Here is a 15977-nt window from a genome sequence, read left to right on the forward strand (position 1 = left end):
GTGTCCTGTCAGAAGATGGCATTCTAGTGCATGCAATAAAAAATACACTCTCTGGCACTGAAAAGATTGCTATGGAGCCAAAGGATGTCATAGCACTGCTGAAAACACATTTATCTCGTTCTCACTTGTATGAACTGGTGATCGAATAAGTTGGGACATGTTTTACAGCAGCCCCTTTAGTAACTGTACCGAAGCTTCAAAATTCCGAATTTTATAGACTCGCACTTCCCATGTGCCAGCATCAGCCCAAGTATCAAATTTTTGCCATTACGAGACCGCTAAAGGCAATCCTTCAGTCGGACTATGCGCGCCTACACCCTCGTCATGAAGATCAAAGTCACCTACCCGTACTGTGCATCGGAAGCTCCAGCGTTGCCTTGAAGCCTTTCATAGGCAATCGTCTGGGTTTTTCCTGGTTCGACTGGACAAGTGCCCATATCAAGATTAATACACTCTTAAGTGGACGTGAGGTGGGTGCCTCTGGAGTACTTCATGGTATTTTTTTGTGTGGCCATATTGGCCGCTACTACTAGTTCAGCAGCGTGAGACGCTGGCACATGTTGGCATTCCATCCGTGGTACTCGCACAAGTGGTGCACAGCCTTCAAGATTGTTTGCTGGTGCTGTTTGCAGAGCCAGCTGGTATCTTTTATGCCCATTTGCCATGTTATTTGACAATGACATTTTGGAAAAGAGAGCTAAAGGTTTTTCTGCCATTTTCGTTATGCATATAATTGCGAATTCCCTGCAGCACGCAGCACACTAATATTTGGCTCCCAGGTTCACAGGAACTTTGACTACTGGTAGCACTTTCCAACTATGCCAGCAGGAAAAAAAAAAGAATAAAGCATTCGGGGAGTATTCCTGCCACATAACTATAATCGTCATCTGGCTTGGCCACATTTTTTTTCTCTCGAAAACCCGGCTTTTCTCACTTCCGCATCCCAAGAGCGATGTCATGCTGATAGTGTGCATGGAGACTGCCGTGATAACGCAAGGAAATTATGTGAGGCAGATGACTGTTACAGTTGCGTGGCAGAAGTAATCTTAATAATTCTAAGAAACGCTCTCCCCCCCCTTTTTTAATGTGTGATTTTGCAAGGTGTCTGAAACCCGCTTCTGGTCGGCCTTCCACACTTATAAAACAAATTGCCATACTCTGTCCTGCCTAACGAACAAATACCGTTGGGAAATTAACCGAGGCTAGTTAGTAATGATGCATCAAAGTTGCTGGCACGAAATAACTCAAAGAAAGTATGTTTTAAACAGGACAGAGCACTAGTATCAACATACCTTAAAAATTTGGACACAGTTGCATTGTCCAGTAGTAATATAATACGGCTATTAAAGCACAACAGGTAAGAAACAAAAAAAATAAAACAGCTTAGCGCTCTATTCAAACCATTTTTCCATTTGTTTTTTTTTTCCGCACTAATAACTGAGTAGTAAAATACAAAAAGGCCATACTTTATTTAAGATCGTTGCACAATTATAAACATTTACGCTAAGGTTGCAGTCAATGAGTCGTGGGAAGCACAAGAACTCTGTTGATAGCCCACGTTTTTCATGATAACGCATGTTCAAGAAATTCATTTTGCACATATAAACGAAAAGCGCAATCCAAGCATAAAATTATCGTTGCTCACAGATTCATCGGCTCCGAACGAAGGCCAGCCAAAGTATGGTGTAGTTCCGCATGCCTCCTCTTCGGAAGGCATTACCTCGAAGCGTTATCGATATAAATTATGACATTCACTGTGCGCTTGCAGGTGGCGGTAGTATGGGCGGCAGCTGAGCAGCCATAGAATCATCTAAACTTGGGTAGTAGCAGACCTGCAGCATATGAAAAGCAGAACATCGAAATAACAATACCGCTTGCACAGTTGAATCTCATTATAAAGAATTGATTATGACGAAATACTGGATATATAGCTCTAAGTATCAATAGACGAAGCAGTTGATTCACGAGTTGATTTGAACCATTCAAAGATGGTGTTTCATTCTCAGATGGCGCAAGGGAGACTACAGGTAATGTTTGATTACTTCTGGTATTTCGGAACTGTTATCTACCACTCTTGACAAGATTCCTTTGTGCATAAAGGTTACAATGCTAACAATAAGTGACAAAGGTTAGAGTAGACAATACCAACTCTACTTGTTTGTCTGCCACTGTCATTGTCACCTAATGACCGTGCTGTAACCTTCAAGAACAATTGAGTATGAACTAGACAAGACTACCACCATTCCAGAGTTAATATTGTGATTCTTCACAAACACATCACAACATGTGTGTTAATGTAACACTTGAGGTCCCTGCAGTTGCACGTGAAAATGAAGCAAAATTAAAGGGACCCCCACCCTTGGTACCGTCGACGGCTATGGAACGTCATTGAAGTTCGCAGCAGTGCATTCTGCTTGTTGTAAAACTCGGAGAAGTCCAGTCGGAGGCCCAGCCCTTGAAGATTGGTGTCATCATGGCGAGAGAGGCTCAGCAGAAAATCCTGTACAAGATGCTGCAAAGCCCCCACGACTTCTGTCAGTTTGTTGACTAGCGATGGGACTTGCCGTCTGCTCAGTTGAAGATAATACTTCATATGCCAGCAATTAGCTACGTTCTATCGATCAACATGACTCTCTGAATGTGTCATTTAGCTATGACATGACTTACAAGAGATTTATCTCATTTGTACAAAGAAAAAGAAACAATTCAATAGAATCATATGAAATTTTCTTAACTCTCTGCTTCTCTAAAGTGTATCTATCTTTATTACATAACGAGGTTCATATTAGTTTTTTGACCAAAAGTATGAAATTTGTACACAAAAGAACCTGAAGTGATCATTGTGAATATATAGCTTAATTGTAATACATGACAAAGTTATGAAGCCTTAAGTCCAGGCAGTTATATCGATTTATTTCAAGTGTGCATCATTCCAACATTACCTTACTGAAGTAAGTTACAACTCGAAGTAAGTTACAACTCAAAGCAAGTTGAAATTCTCGTGAGTTTCCAGCACTAAAAAAAATGGCTATGAGTGATTCCAGATTAAATAGTCACTGTCACACAATATATTTGTGATAAGTAGTTAGCTGTCAAGCTTCTTTCCACTGGCGAGTAGAGTTCACACAAATTACGAACCAATGCACTGTACACAAAGACACCACGACTAATTTTTTACCATAATATGAACAAAAAATGACTTCGCCAGAAATAACTGCTGTTTTGTGCAGATTTGTCATATATCAAAAAGTTCTGCTGCTTCACACGCCAGACTGCAATACAATAGACCCTCGGTAAATGGAAATCTCGTGACCAGAATAGAAGCCTAAATGGAGAAACTTCTTATATACCTGAATGCTGCACCCACGTTCATCTCAGTAAATGGAACTCCTTTAAATGAAACATAATTTCTCAGTCCCATTACGTTCCATTTAATTATAGTCTACTGAAGACATAACCTTGAGGCATGCTGTAGGGGTCTCCCCCTGGGGTACTTACAGTGCATATTAGTCTAAATATGAGCCAGTGTATTTGCATTTAACAACCATCGAAATTCAGACACTGTGGTCTGAAATTGAACTGGCAGCCTTGTGTGTTTACAGCTCTGTACCTCAACCACTATGCTACAACAGTGGGTCCTTGATAGCATGTGGGCCCTACAACCCTACCAACAAATGAATGAAATTTTAATAAGTACATTTCACTAAAGTTAGTCAAATAAGAGAGAAATTAAAATAAGTGGTGGCTTGATGCCTCTTTAAGGAAACGGGTGAGGGTAAGGGAACAGCAGTGAAGTAAGGTCACTTATCGAGGAATCACATGCGAAGCTCCACAGTGAGCAATGTGCCTTTCTTAAATTACTCAAATTTGCCTGAGGCTGGTTCAGTCCTCTAGTTGAGACTGCCTACAACAGCTGTGTGCTGTAGCCAAACACAAAAATGATAAGGCTAACACAAAAAATGATAGTGTTGTCGACAACACTTTGGGTATACAAAGTCATGTCAATAAATGCAACTTGGCCTCTGCATTTTCACATTCTTTATAGGACATTTAGGGAACCCAATTTATCAGCATACCTCCAGTCTTTTATCAACCTAAAGGACATAAGAATGGGCTTGTTGCAACTGATACAGGGTGAAAATTGTGGCACACGAAAATGACACAGACAAAGAAAATATTGACACGACAATACGCTTTCTCTTGTTGCATACTGTCCTGTCTGCATCTTTTTTGTGTGCCGCAAGTTTCAGCATACATCAAACAAGCCTAAAGAAACGCTTTCATGTTCCTATCTCCTAACTATATGCTAGGGCTTCTCCACAACTTTTTTTCTTTCTGTAATCTGGCTTTGAAGTATTGGAAAATTATTCAATTCGATTTACAATCAGACTTTATTATTCGAGTTCGCTTTGCACTCAAAATTTCGCTATTCACACAGCTCTATTGAAAAAGCTGACAGTATTTTTGTTGGCAGTTGGGATCGCTGTGGCAGCTGGTAGAGCAGCTCTCAACCATGCGCTTCATTCTATGTGGCCTCCAAGATCTGCTTTGGCAGTGCGATAAAACACATTAATGCCAACGAGCAAGTGCCACAACTAGACGCCAAAGTGAAAGATCAGAATCGCCTCCAATCTATTTATTGTTTTTTGTTTCATTCATTTATTTATTTATTCTTTTGCGCATGCAACGACAAAAAAAAAAAAAAGGGCGGGGGGCTGGATATAGCAAGCATACCTGGTAAGACTCTGAGATCATTCTGAGGGATGCCTGTGCCCGTAGGCTGTTGCTGCCGCTGGTCAGTTGAAAAAGCAGCTCCCCCTGAACTTCTTTGAAGCGAAGCACTTGGTCAAAGATGGAACGTAGCTGGGACAGAATGTCCTGGACATGGGAAGAACATAATGCTCGCAATGGCTGCCAATGCAATCGCAAGACATACAAATATCACAAGTACATTGTCTGGCATTTTGATGGCGACTCTGCGACATTGCAGTTAAAGGCCCTCAGCTCGTTGGATTGCGTGCGAGACATGAATGCCATTCAACAGTCTTAATGCAAGTGAGCACTAGTGATTATTCAGGAGTAAAGTAGGGTAATTGAAACATGTTCAGAAGGTATTCGTCAGGCCACAGTTGAATGTCTAGATGAGATTATGCAAAGTAACTGACAACCGATGTTTCTCAACCCATTTTTTTTTTTTTGGCACAATAGAAAGCTCACCGTTCTTAGTGTTTGTAGTGACAATGGTTATTCTCAGATCTGCATGGCTATATTATTCATTCTATTTTTCAATCTAAAAGGCACCTGAACTGTTGGTACACATCCAAGGGTGCAACAGCCAAAATAGAATTAGGAGCAATTTTTGGAACAGCAAAACGTTGCTTTTGGAGCACTCAAATCCAAATTTGAAGCAAGTTGCAGGAAAATTTTTTTTATCAAGAAAGACTGAATTTGGAGCAGTATAAAAAAGAAGGCTTACATTTAGAATAAAAATATATGTACAAAACGTTCAACCCACCTAAATCGTGTAGAGGGGTATTTCACTGCTATTTCAATAAAAAAAAAGTATTCTAAATTACCCCACTGAGCCAACAATAAAGTTCACAATAGCATTTGCCACGCCTGTCGAATACTTATACAGACTCTGCAAATTCAAATGGGGCTCTGCCTAGTTGGCACCTTAAAATTAAACCTAGGAGTAGGGGTGGCAAAAAAAAAAAGAAAGAAAAATGGCGCACAAGTTTTTTTTTTCTTAGGACAGCAGAAATGTGATTCGCTGCTTCAAATGGGGGCCAGTAAACTTTTCAGGCGTCATCGATCATACTAGTACCTAAAACTACGCAGCGCATGCACAAATGAGTAGTTGAACAAAATGTGCTGTGTCTCGTGGCTAACGCTAAAAGCCCATCTCAAATCATATTGCTTTTCTGCGGAACGCCTGTGTACTGCCACAAAGGTAGCTTAGGGAGTGATCTGCGCACATTAGAACAAGGCCAAACAATTTCGAACCACTACACCTGCCCCCACTCTTTCTCTTTTCCTCTCACGGTGTGGCTAGGTTTAGGGCAGAACTTCTCAGCTTGCTTGCAAAGTGCGTTTAACCAGCACCAGGTACCTATCGCCGGGTTGACAAAACATTAAGGCAGAAAACTACGGTAGTGTGTCATTGCTATGGCAACCAACGTGGTGGCTGGCAACGATAACATTAGCAGCACGTCGAACTTGTTCACGCGCGGAAAATTCCGCATACGTCTCTAACATGCTGTAACCGCATTCGATGATTCACATTTCTCCCGAAGTGTTGATGGCTACGGTAATGCATTTTTTTTGGCTTGGAGTTTCGTCGCCCAGCCAACAAATATCTGCTGTGGTCAGCAAATCGATGGGCGAGCGGCGTTGTTTCTTTATCTTATACTTGATCTGGTTGATCCCGTCTTGCAGGAGTCCTCGCATAACAAGTATATAACTTACAACGTGGTTTAGGGGTATACGAACAGCAATATCGGTTTGATAGGTGATGCAAGGTGCAGGTGGCCAATGTGGTCTACATTTCTCGCTGACATTAGCACAACAGAGAAAATTTTGAAGGTGGTTGGGCATTTTAATGCAGTGTGGTGCAATTTCAGCAAATTTCATGATTTTGGCACAGCTCGGCGCAACAATGTATAAATGTATCATATTGGCGCGATTGGCACAGCTGTTGCACCCCTGCACATTTTTTAGCAACCGTGAGAAACGATGGTAACACCAATACCTCTCCTCAAATCAGGGCTCAAGGTTTTGCTTTCACAGGAGTGGATGAAATTATGGTTAACCACCTTCATAATGACTTTGCCAACCGTTTTCAAAAAAAAAAAAAAAAACTTCACCATATATCTGCAAAGTGAATGATGTTAGAGGAGCTTGCTCAGAGGTGCACGGGGAGTTTCTTGGCGAAAACATTTCTGCAGAAAGGTTTGTTAACGAGCCGCCGCATGATGTGTACGTCGAAGGCAGTGCTGTTGGGCACCTTCTGTGGCTGGCACTGCACAGTGTTGGCCACGCCGAACGGTAGTACGTTAACCACCTGCCTCTTCATGCCATACTGGTCGGTGCCATGAGTCCAATGCCTGACAGTCATAAATTGCACACATGGAGCTATCAGGCATTCTTCTACGGGGACCACAGCAGGCAGGTGAGTGGGCTTAGGAGAATATCGGTACCCCTGCGCAACACTGATCGTGGGAACTTGTCACGTGCTGCCGTGCCTAGGAAGCAACGAGAACTAAGGGGACAGAGTCGCAAGGAAGCCCAGGCCAGGGAAAACCGACAGTCGTGAGGAGGCGCACATGCAGGCCATCGAAAACCGACGCTTCGAATGGCGGCGTGCCATCTGGTGAGCATTTTTGGAATCACCAGTAAAGACGCCTAGAGCGGCGACCAGAGAAGTGTATACTGGGAACACTGATGTACACGCAGTCGCGAAAAAGTAAGCACGCAGGCTATCGAAAACTGACAGTCGCAAGAAGGCGAGCACATAAGCCATCGAAAACCAACGCCTCGGATGGCGGCGCACCATCTAGTGAGCATTGTTGGAATCACTTGAGAAGACCCCTTGAGCAGCGACCGGAGAAGTATATACTGGCAAAACTGGAGTACACACCGGACGCCGGCCATCACAGCAGGACAAGACATGAGCAGGAGAAGGTTGCTGAGCAAGTGCCTTAAAGCAAATAAAATAAGTTTCCCGAGTGCTTGTCTCTTGTGACATCTTTTTACTGTTTTGTGATACAGGTGCTCATGGCATCCGTGATTATATCTGGCAACGTGTCACAGGAGGCAATGTGAGAGGTCACGAGGCACTCTTCATAATCTTCCAACACGTCGGAACATGTTGCTAAGCCCTCAGCTAACAACTTTCATGCTCCTGTTGATGACCATTGGGTCCTACATCAAATGAAGGCAGCACCACTATTCTGCGTAGGGTGGCTGTCCCACTCCGACAGGACTCATTCTGCATTTTAGTGGTTGTTTGCTGACGCACTACGCTGACTGCGCTCATCGTATTGGTGCGAACTGTATTGCAATAAAAAGCTCACGTTCTGCACTTACAAATGACAGGAAATATTCTAGCCTTGTCTGAAGCAGTATTGCACACTGATAAATACAGTGTGAGCAAAAACCAGCGTTTTTGCTGTACAAGCATTCGTTGTGCTGGCAGTGTGGCAAAACTGTCCAACATAACCAAATGAAATTTGCTGAGCCTCTTAATGAAGCGTTATGTGGTGTAGTGGCCAAGGTACTCAACTGCTGACCCGCAGATCACGTGATCTATACTCGGCTGCAATGGCTGCATTTTCGGTGAAGGCGAAAATGCTGTAGGCATGTGTGCTCAGATTTGGGTGCACATTAAAGAACCCCAGGTGGTCCAAATTTTCAGAGCTCTCTACTACGGTGTCTCTCATAACCATATGGTGGTTTTGGGACGTTAAACCCCACATATCAATCAGGTTTCTATGAAGAAGCCATTAGAAAGTGATGCATACTCCTATCAAAATGGGCAAAACAATGTAAGTTTATGAGTAAATAACTTTTTTTCTTTTTTGTGTAGAACAACAATATTGCATGGGATTCAAGGCTACAATGTACTTAATATTTAGGCAAAATTGTTTTGCTTTTTGACGAATAGTTCAAGAATTATCACTACTTGAATTTGGCAATTTATGCCTCCACTTGTCCAGACATTACTGAGAAAGAGACAAAATTATACAAGCTGGAACTCTGAGATCTTCAATGTTCAGGCAGCAAGCCTTTCTCTGGGTTTCCATGAAGAAAAAATCATTGTCTGGTAACTAGAAAATTTAGCTCATTAGCTAAATTCATTATTGTCTAACTAATTGTTGTTCTATTAAACTATAATATTTTTTCCATGCAGTTTTAAATATTATTCTATCTGACAAGCAATACAGGGATCATGTGAAAGCTTCTAAAGGAAGGTTCCTAATTACTTAGAATGGTCCCGTTTTTTTTTTTTTTTTCAGCCAAATAATGCAGCTGAGTAGTCCTGCAATTTTCGCCCAAAGACTATGACTACAGCTACAGTTGATTCTGTGACCTCATGCTCAGCAGCAGAAGACTGCATGCACTGAGCCATTGTCACATATTTAGACAAAGAAAAATGTAGATTTAAATAAACAGGCCCAGCTACGTGTTCATACCAGCTGCAATGGCTGTCGTAACTAAACATCACAAATAATTTGCAAAATAAAGACCTTCAATGAGTGGAGCTTACATTAGGCTAACGGGCATTGTCCATACATGTATTCAGCACGCTTTTTGTTAAGTACGGATAATTGCAGCTAAATTATTTAGCTAAAACTGCGGGATAAGAGAGAAGGGGCACTTACCCGTGACTCAGGCTCAAGTAGGGTCCTAGCCATTAGGGCAGCTAGAAAATCCTCGTGAGCGTGAATGACTTGGTCCAAGTCTTGTGCCTGTTCCACACGAGATTCCAGCTCTGCCCATGCGCACTCTATAACCTGCATTTGTGAAAGCAGACACAAGGATGCATTTGTTGAGTGAATACTATCATTCGATGGGAACCAATGCTTTTCTCGGGGGTGTGTGCATGTCTATAAGAGGGGGCGAACACATGACTGGGGAAAGTTGATTTTCTCGTGCCTTTTCATGCGAGGATTATCAAAGAGTGGAAGAGAATTATGTTGGGTTTCCTATTGGTTCTCAGGCGACTTATGCTGAAACAAGCACTTTTAAGGAAAGCGTAAGATTGTTATAGAAGCTCAGACTGAAATAAAGCGATAATTTTCAAAACTGTTTAAATAAGGAGAACACAGGCTCCAACTAGACGTCATGCAATATCTTCCAAAATATGTTCCTTTGAATGCACTGACGTGCCCTCTGCAAAAGCACATTACAAAGTTCGTGACTAAATAAAATAGTTTCGCACTAGTTTCTCACACTAAATAGTATTATTCTTCTTGAACCATGCAAAATGGGTGATTGTAAAGGTCGAGCAGGAATGGAGTCAAAACAACCACGCTACTATTTACTCTATGGGGAACTAACAGCAGTAGTACTCCATCATTAAACTAGACATGGGTAAAAAAAAAAAGAGGACCGGAATAAATACCAGCGCAAGCTACCTAAACAAATATGGAAACGAATGCCAGTAGAAATGCACACCCATGTCATGGACATAGTAACTATTATACTTGTCGAAACCAGCAGTGCCTCTTTCCCCAACAAATAAAAGTTGGTCTAATGTATTTGCATGTTTTCAAGCAATGTAACAGTGCTCACCTCAAACACCATGTAGTACTGGACCTGCTGCATGAAGTGTATCATCTCCGAGAGCAAAATGTGGCACTGGTGAAGTGTGCATTGGCTCTCTGCACCGAGATGGAAACACATTTCACATGGTTATTACGTATTCACTCGCATAATAGGCACTTTTTTTTTTTTTTTCAGAAAATCCGGCTCCAAGTTTGGGGTGCGCCTATTGCATGGGGTGAAATTTCCGAAACTTTATTTCCAACTACAGCATATGCCCGTTGATAATGTATGCATCGCCGAAGTCACGAATATCCGCACTAAAGCTGAAACAACCTTCTTCACAGGCTACGCAAGCGCACATGTTGAGCATGCAGTCTCACGAGTCCGAGAAGCGAGGCATGCGATGCAGTGTGCCTTCAAATTTACGAAAGTTAACATATCGAAATACCCACGCTGTAAAACGAAATGATTGCAGGGGGGGGGGGGGGGAAACGAACGAATAGAAAACGCCATCGCGGAAATTCGCCGTTAACGTTTCAGGACACAAACGAAATTTTGTGCGCTGAATGGCAACAATCGTTCAACTTCACGAGCTCGCACTTCACACTCAAGACATTGCAATCAAATTTCGAACCACCATTTGAATGTTACAAGCATCGCCCAAGCCTCCTTTCTTTCAGATAGAGCCATCAAAAAGAGTTATGTTAATTCCGTACGAAAAATGCAAATTTGATCGCCCGCGACCACCACCGATAAATGCCAAATGTGATTAGGCCTAGCCTACAGTTCAGCATGTTGATTGATATGTGGGGTTTAACGTCCCAAAACCACCATATTATTATGAGAGACGCCATAGTGGAGGGCTCCGGAAGTTTCGACCACCTGGGGTTCTTTAACGTGCACCCAAATCTGAGCACACGGGCCTACATTTCCGCCTCCATCGGAAATGCAGCCGCCGCAGCCGGGATACGAACCCGCGACCTGCGGGTTAGCAGCTGAGTACCTTAGCCACTAGACCACTGCGGCGGAGCACGGTTCAGCATGTTGTCGCAGGAAATTTGCACACATGAAAATTGGGCATTGAAAAGATTGCACTTAAGCGGTGATCCAAGAGCAGCGCACGTGATACTATGTTTAGGTTCGCGGCCAGGGAATCAACAGCGACAAATGTCTGCCGAGCTTGTGCAAGTCTCCGTAGTGGCAGCAAAGGTGAAAGCTCCTGTCAGAAAGCCAAAAAGGTTTTAAATTTGCGAACCAGGAAAACGATAACGACATTTCTTCCAACAGGAAACTTGATGTGCACTTGACGAGGACGTGATTGCATGTTCCATGCGGAGCGTGCAAGGCCACACCCGAACCAGAGCAAAGGTTACTCCGACACCCAGACAACCGCCCTACATCCTGACTCGGTGAGCCTGCTGATCTGACGCGTTTTTTCTCTTTTCTTTTTGCTCGCTTCAGTCAACGTAAGAGGGCATCTAATTGCAACCGTGAAAACACGGTGCAGAGCTACTGATCATGGCCAAGCTCAGGGTGCACCTATTATGCAAGTAAATAAGTTAAGTTATATGGGCAATCCTCAATGGGAAAGTACCTACATGAAAACACAGTTACAGTTGAATGGCTTTATAAGAGACATGCACTGGGGAGCTATTCTTGTCTGTTATATGAGGTGTCTGTAATTAGCAGGGTATTACATATGCATTTTCTTATCAACCCCTAATTTATTGTAGACACACCAGTTTTTCACAACCAATTTTACCTCACATCAGTGTCTCTTACAAAGGGGTTTGCCTGTACCTTGTGAACTAACAACACACTATGCGATTTTATCAAATTACACCAGTTTGAGAGCTCTCAATAAATAAAGTATAATGCAAGCTTCAAGATCCCCACAAGATAGTAGCACAGGTTCTAGTACCTGAATCGGCCATCAGATTGCGCACTAAATGTCGAATGTACTACCACAGCCAGTAACAAAGGGATGGTAACATCATGCTGAAGCACTCTAGTACAAACATTTAGAGTCCTGTTATATAATTCAGATAACGTGTTGTCCAGCTGCTTATACCTCACACAATCATTTGAACATACATGAGCAAACGGTGACTAAATGTAAGACTGAACTGCCAACCTCTGATGACCATGCTGATGCTTCCCTGCCTTTTGATGGTTTCAGAAGAGGCAATGAATCAAGGAGACTCACAAAAACGACAACATAAAAACCAGCAAACTCCAGAGAACTGTGCCCTGAGAAGACTTAAAGACCTACGCACCTGTAGGGCGCCGGCACTTCTTGACCTTCAGGTTGACGGTTTGTTGCATCCAAGCTGCAGTCGCCACATACTCCATGTGCTTGGTCCTCCACATGTGGTTGAAGAGCCGCAGATATAACGACATGCAGTATGGTGTGAACACCTGCACAGAACAAAAGCCCACCCACCACAAGGCTTAGCCGGACATTGTCCTGCGGGAAACTTCATTACACGCCATGAGCATCACCACTAGACTCCAACCTAATTAACAAAATTGCATCTTACATTAAAACAACTAGGTTATATCCCAAAATTCGTTATAAAGATATATTCCTAACACTACAGCTATTGCAAGGCTATTTTTCACTTACTTCGTTATAACCAAAATTTTGTGATATCCCAGTAACGTATGCTGTCAGGCTAGTTGGTGTATAGCTGTGTAAAACATCGTTGGCGCAAACTTAAAAGAAGACGAAAGAAGAGACTCGAAAAAGCACACACTCGCTTTTCCGTGTCCAGATTCGTTATATCGAGGTTTGAGTGTTCCAGTACCAGCGAACATTGAAGGGACGTTAAAGAGCAAAAAGATTTTTTGCGTATTAGTAAAGTACACTTTCACAATCACAAAAATGCCACTGTTACGACGACACAACACTTGGTAAGCGAGAAAACGCGTGAGAAGAAAATGCGGGTGGTGACGCCACCTTGTGATTCCCACACTAAACACCGTGACGCAAGAAATTTTGAAGGCGTCTACTGGGGTCCTACATAGCTTCCAATCGATAAAAATGAAGTATGTTGCCATCTGTGGGTGCCATAGACTTAGTATACGAAGTTTCAGAAAATTTCATTCAGTCATTGCCACCAATATACCAGAAATACATTTTGAAATTTCCGACATCAAGCGCAGTGAATTTGGCGTGAAATTTAAAAATGAAACTTCAGCCTTGATTTTCTGCGCTAATAATGAACTTATGATAGTGAAACGTATGGGATTAGAGTTCTCAGAGTGCAGTTGGTCAATCTAAGACAAGTGATTGTCCCTTTTTCGTGTCCCTTTAACATAATTTACATAGAAACCTATGTTGATGCCTATCACCCTGACTGAAAAAAAAAAACAATAAATCAGGGCAGAGACGTATATGCCTTTCAATTTAATTTTCTTGGCAGAAAACTACAGGGTGTAAAATAAAGAGAAATGGTGCATGTCACAATTTAAATTTTGTGCCCAAGAGGATGCAAGTTAATGCAGGGTAACCGATTAAAACGTACAATGGGGCCTTATAACGAGCACAAATAAAGTTGTGCAATGAAAAACTAAAATTTCTTGTGAACTTCAGCATCTGTGCATACGGAATTATGTGCTTGGAATGAATAATGACTATAAGAAAAGCAATTTTGTGAGATTTTATTGTAACAAGGCTTTCTTGTATTCATGTAGCCATTTTCTTGTACTATTATATTTTCACTTATTCTGGCTTTCTATCAGCAGCAAAAGTGAATAAAGTCCTTTTTACTTTCAAATGAAATGTCTGTTTTGTATGAGCCTATTTATTTATTTATATATTTGTTTGCTTATTTACCAACTCTGAGCAGACAGTGCAATGTCACAGAGAGCTTGTTCAATAGTTTTTTCAAGTCACACTAAAGCATTTCTGGGGAGAAACAGTCTCACCATGCCAATGGGTCCATCGACTCTATAGAAAAGGCTGAACACATCCCAGCCATTGTCGCCCGGATTTATCTGCAAAAAAATGTTGATAATGTGATAGTAATGAGCCTGTTCCGAGAAAAAGCAGTGAGAGATTTCATGCACACTGTCATAAGCTTTCTTTTTAAGGCAACAGCGTTAAAGAGCTCGTTTCGCAGAAACTCCAGCGTCGACGTCGTTGGTTGTGAGCGAAAAATAATCTTTTGCGGGACCAAAAAAAAAATCCGAGAAAGGTGCAAATAAAATAAATAATAAAAAATTCCGGGTTCCAGTGAGAATTGAGCTCGGGCCGTTTGCATGGCGCGAAGGTGTTCTATCACACAGCCATGCGTTTGCACCGAAAAAGTGAAAACAACTTTCTCTGCTAGGAAATGCAGTAAAGATAACTTTCATCCTTTACAAACACACACATCCTGTACACACGCTTCCCAATACAACATGAAGTAATGCAGTAATAATGCGTGGTTTAAGTGTACATTGCCATCGAATGTCAGATCATGTGATTACCATAATAACCTCGTGGTCTAAAGCTGGCGACCCACTACAAGAGGCACACACGTTACTGTACCTATTCCCTAAAGGCCACGTAGTGGGTGCATGGCAAGTTTGAAAAGATTTCACACGCATGTTGCCCGTGGTTTAAAAAGCATGCTGCCTATTACACAGGATGCAGCCACATGCAAAAGCTTCACCAACACAAGCAGATTTCAACTTTATTGATTACATTGTAGTAATCCACAGTTTAAACTTCTCTAGTACGTAACATAATACAATAAAAAGCATGCACTAAATGGTTGAAGTACGCACTAGGGACAGGATATCGCTATTGCATTGTTTTGTTGAAAGGCAAAGCTTAAAGAAGCACTGACATCAAATTTACTCATTCCAAGATTTCTGCATCAGCGAGTAGCTATAGACCACGTAGCAGCGATTCGAGACCCAAAACGCAACTGAGGTATGAATAACTATCACTTTTATTGATTTATATCACTGGTATCTAGCACTATTCAAAACGGCCGGCAATCACACCATTTTTAGAGCTGGGAGCACCAGCAGTGGCGCTACCTCGCGGTCACCTCCAGATCACGCCACAGCTGACCACTTCTCCACAGAAAAGAGTGGTGTCAGGCTCAGCTGCTTCGCTAACATTTCGTCTGCTAGGCGGACACACTCAGTCATGCCTTGTCACCTGCATTGCTGTCGTCGCCGTACAAAGTGTCGACTCGGGTTCAATACGAGTCAAGAGCTTGGAATCCCCGCGATTGGAGACGTCGCGAATTATTTTTGCTTTGATTGACCTCTTGCAGAACAGTGATTCCGAAATGGACACCGTTCCAAGCAGCGCTGCAGAGGTGCCCCAGGATGCACGCTTCAGCCATGTTCCCTCGTGTGTCTCAGTTAGCTATATTTGTGAGTTTTGGCGTGCAAAGCATTCAGGTATAGGCAGAGGGGTCAATGCGATATAGCTATCGCCAATGAGCATCTGCGGAGAAATAGAATACGTTTCCTGCTTTCCAGGTTCTTTTTTGCGTTTCCAGATGGCCCCACCTATCCAGCTTCTCGCAGTTAACACGGTACTACCACTTTTACGTGGATGCAAAGTCTACAGATGAACTAAAATTCAACAATACCTGGGTGTTACTTGTTAGCGATGATATCTGACTACACGCTGTTTCACTTTTGAAAGCTTGTGGTCATGTTGATGTGTAACGCACACGTGATATGGAAGGACCCCCCCCATT

The 15977-nt window shown here is 42.4% G+C and overlaps 1 protein-coding gene across 1 annotated transcript in view; it reads right to left on the bottom strand.

Moving 5' to 3' along the window:
- Positions 1-1445: 1445 nt before the first annotated feature.
- LOC119188237 (gamma-tubulin complex component 3 homolog) overlaps positions 1446-15977 on the bottom strand; it is a 40361-nt gene continuing 25829 nt past the window's right edge. The window contains exons 17-23 of the mRNA XM_037436173.2: positions 14200-14268; positions 12546-12687; positions 10297-10385; positions 9384-9515; positions 4735-4878; positions 2358-2512; positions 1446-1832 (exon numbers count right to left, since the gene is read on the bottom strand). Of these exons, the coding sequence (XP_037292070.2) occupies positions 1811-1832; positions 2358-2512; positions 4735-4878; positions 9384-9515; positions 10297-10385; positions 12546-12687; positions 14200-14268 (753 nt within the window). The 3' untranslated portion in view covers positions 1446-1810. The remainder of the gene's footprint in view (positions 1833-2357; positions 2513-4734; positions 4879-9383; positions 9516-10296; positions 10386-12545; positions 12688-14199; positions 14269-15977) is intronic.

Source organism: Rhipicephalus microplus, chromosome 1, assembly GCF_043290135.1.
Source record: "Rhipicephalus microplus isolate Deutch F79 chromosome 1, USDA_Rmic, whole genome shotgun sequence".
NCBI lineage: Eukaryota > Metazoa > Arthropoda > Arachnida > Ixodida > Ixodidae > Rhipicephalus > Rhipicephalus microplus.